Here is a 3,176-nt window from a genome sequence, read left to right as displayed (position 1 = left end):
CCCCCACCACCATCCCCCGTCCCCCCTAGTGTCCGGGGTGAGGCAGGGTTGGGCGATGCTGTATAGTGAGGACAGACATCTACCCCCAGTGACCCCCGCCATCCCCATCCTCGTGTCTGCGCACCTGAATTCCTCAGCCATGAGCTCATCCTGGGCTGTGATAGACGATCCCTACACTGACTTCTACTAGATCAGGGATCGTCCTCTAATAATGACAAAGGGGAGAGCACCCAATACATCTAGGGGGGACTTACTGCAATAAGTGACCACAGTGTAAACATTTACTGTACCCTCTGAGTGTGAGATTATGACAAATCTTCATATCTGTAGGCTCATGTCTTTTTATATGTGTACTATGTGTGAGGATATTTCTGTAATTGGGGTAATGTGGCCCTCTCTGACCTGTGTTTGTCTGTTTTGCCCAGTTGGATGCCAAGAAGAGCCCCCTTGCCCTGCTGGCTCAGACCTGCTCCCAGATCGGCAAGCCGGACCCGACCCCGTCCAAGCTGTCTTCTGTGACCGGTTCCTCCACCGGGTCGGATAAGGAGGCAAAGTCCGGTCCGCTGAAGCTCAGTGACATCGGGGCGGAGGACAAGTCAAGCTTCAAGCCATACTCCAAGACACCGGACAAGAAAGAGTCCAGCTCGGCCGATAAGTCTGGGTTCCGGGTGCCCAGCGCCACCTGCCCACCGTTCACCCCTCGGACTGGTAGCCCCAGCTCCCCCCGTACCCCGCCGCCTTCCTCCGAGTCCAAATCCTCCGGGGAGAGCTCGGACAAGAAGGAAGCGGAGCAATGTACTAAGAGCGCGTCGTCGGATGGCGGATCGCACGGGAGGCTGAGCGTGGAGTTACAGCAGACTCACTCGGAGGGGTCTACAGGCTGTAAGAGCCATTCTGCTGCTCCTTCTCCGACTCCAGTCTCCTCTTCCTCCAGCTCCTCTGGCATGTTGGGATCTGGTCTAGTGGCCCCGGTGTCACCCTACAAACCCGGTCACACGGTCTTTCCTCTGTCCCCGGCTGGCATGTCCTACCCTGGCACCTTGGCCGGAGCCTATGCCGGCTACCCTCCTCAGTTCCTGGCACATGGAGTCTCCTTGGACCACACCAAGGGAAACTCTTTGGTGGGAGCACAGCTGAGTTCCCTAGGCTGCTCTAGTAAGTCTGCTGCCTCCAGCCCCCTGACACGGGCATCACCACCCTCTGTAATGACTGCCAGCTTGTGTAGAGACCCCTACTGCCTCAGCTACCACTGCGCATCACAGCTGAATGCCAGCGCAAACTGTGCACATGACCTCAAATCTGGATACCCGCTTGTGTACCCCAGCCACGCCCTCCACGGGGTATCACCACCTTCTCTAACCGGGCACCCTCTCTACCCCTATGGTTTCATGCTTCCCAATGACCCCTTGCCCCATGTATGCAACTGGGTTTCAGCCACAGGCCCTTGTGATAAGCGCTTCTCCAGCTCCGAGGAACTGCTCGGCCACCTGCGGACACATACAGCCTTTTCAGGCTCCCCGGACAAATTTTTGCCTGGATACCCCAGTTCCTCATCCCTGGCCGCAGCCGCTATGGCTTGCCATATGCACATGCCACCCACAGGGGCCTCACCCAGCCATCTGACTCTGCGCAACCCTCACCATCACCCCTTGGGACTAAGTAGTAGCCGCTATCATCCTTACTCCAAGAGCCCTCTCCCTTCAGGTGGTGCCCCTATGCCAATGCCAGCAGCCACAGGACACTACTACTCCCCCTATGCACTGTATGGGCAAAGACTTACAACAGCTTCTGCTCTAGGATACCAGTGACTCCTACCAGGTGACTCCAGCCCCTGGAGACAAAAGACATGATTGTTTTTCTTTTTATTTTCTATTGGAAAAAAAAATAAATAGATTTTGGTGTTCATTTGAGGACTGGATCCATGGACACTGTTATTTATTTATGTTAGCTCCAAGCAGACTCGGTCAAAAAGTGCATTTCTGGACAGGTAAAGTGGAAACTCCCCTGGTAGAGTTATAAATAACAGGGACACAATAACGCATTTTCTCTTTAATGTTACTTAAACAAAAACAAAAAAGTTAAAAAATGACTGCTTTTATTGTATTGTATCTTATTTAACGTCTCTTTGGGTACAAGCCCCTCCAAAATCTTACATCCAGTGCATGTTTGTTACTAAAACAACCAGCAGTTTGTCATAATTTCAAATTGCCGTTATTTTGAAGGTGTAAACAGTACAAAAAAAAGAGAGAAATTGGTATTTTTTGTATGTATTCTGGAAGAAAAAAAAAGATTTTATTGCAAAAAGTCCTAATTTGCCTTATTTTATTCTGGTCTAAATCGATTAATTTGTCCATATTCACCCCTTAAAAAAAAAAAAATGACAAGCTCTGTGCCAGCTTGGTCGGTCATTTTGCATCATGTATCCAACACACAATGTATTGCTTTCAAAATTAAAAGGAAACAATATATTTAATTTACACACATGGTTTACTTTTTTTTTATTTACCAAACCTAAATAAAAAGCGAGTTTACTTTTCCAGTTTAACAAATACCTACAGTGTATCTCTCCACTTTGTCATTTCTTCACGATGTTGTTGAAAAGGGAAACAAAAAATAAGTATGTGGATTTTTTAAAATGTAAAGAACAAAACAGAATTATCGGTGCAAGGTTTATAGTAAGTCGCTGCTTTTAATTATGATTGAAATTAAATCTAGAATGGCTGCAGGTTTGTGATCTGAAGCTAATAATATAAAGTGATTTTAAGGTCTAATCTGGAAAGATATAAAACAGAGTCATAAATGATAACAAACTGAAATATAAATCTCTGGAAATTAAAAGTGACTCGATTTTATTTCTAGATCAAATATGTCTTTGAGGCAGCACGTTTATTTTTAATTTTCTACATCATAGGACAGAGTTAATAATAAAAATAATAATGATTATTATTATTACTATTATCTGTTTGCCACATTTATCTGATTTGATCATTCACCATGATCCCAATATTCTAAAGTAGTTTTCCTTTTCTGCTGGGCGGAAATGGTTATAACACAAATAAATATTTGCAGCAAGCAGTTTATAGTTCCGATCTCTCTAACAGTGTTCAAAGACGGTTGCCAGGAAAGATATTTTGATGGCTGTAAATGTAACATTATTCTAGATGAGCGCTCAGGGA

At 46.0% G+C, this 3,176-nt stretch overlaps 1 protein-coding gene across 1 annotated transcript in view; it reads left to right on the top strand.

The window, feature by feature from the left end:
- ZNF503 (zinc finger protein 503) overlaps positions 1-2,232 on the top strand; it is a 3,647-nt gene extending 1,415 nt beyond the window's left edge. Inside the window, exon 2 of the mRNA XM_018558155.1 lies at positions 426-2,232. Within this exon, the coding sequence (XP_018413657.1) occupies positions 426-1,808 (1,383 nt within the window). The 3' untranslated portion in view covers positions 1,809-2,232. The remainder of the gene's footprint in view (positions 1-425) is intronic.
- The last annotated feature ends 944 nt before the right edge of the window (positions 2,233-3,176 follow it).

The sequence above is a fragment of the Nanorana parkeri genome, unplaced genomic scaffold, assembly GCF_000935625.1.
Source record: "Nanorana parkeri isolate BGI_ZX_2015 unplaced genomic scaffold, ASM93562v1 scaffold322, whole genome shotgun sequence".
Lineage (NCBI taxonomy): Eukaryota > Metazoa > Chordata > Amphibia > Anura > Dicroglossidae > Nanorana > Nanorana parkeri.
This window is presented reverse-complemented; position numbering and strand designations above follow the sequence as displayed.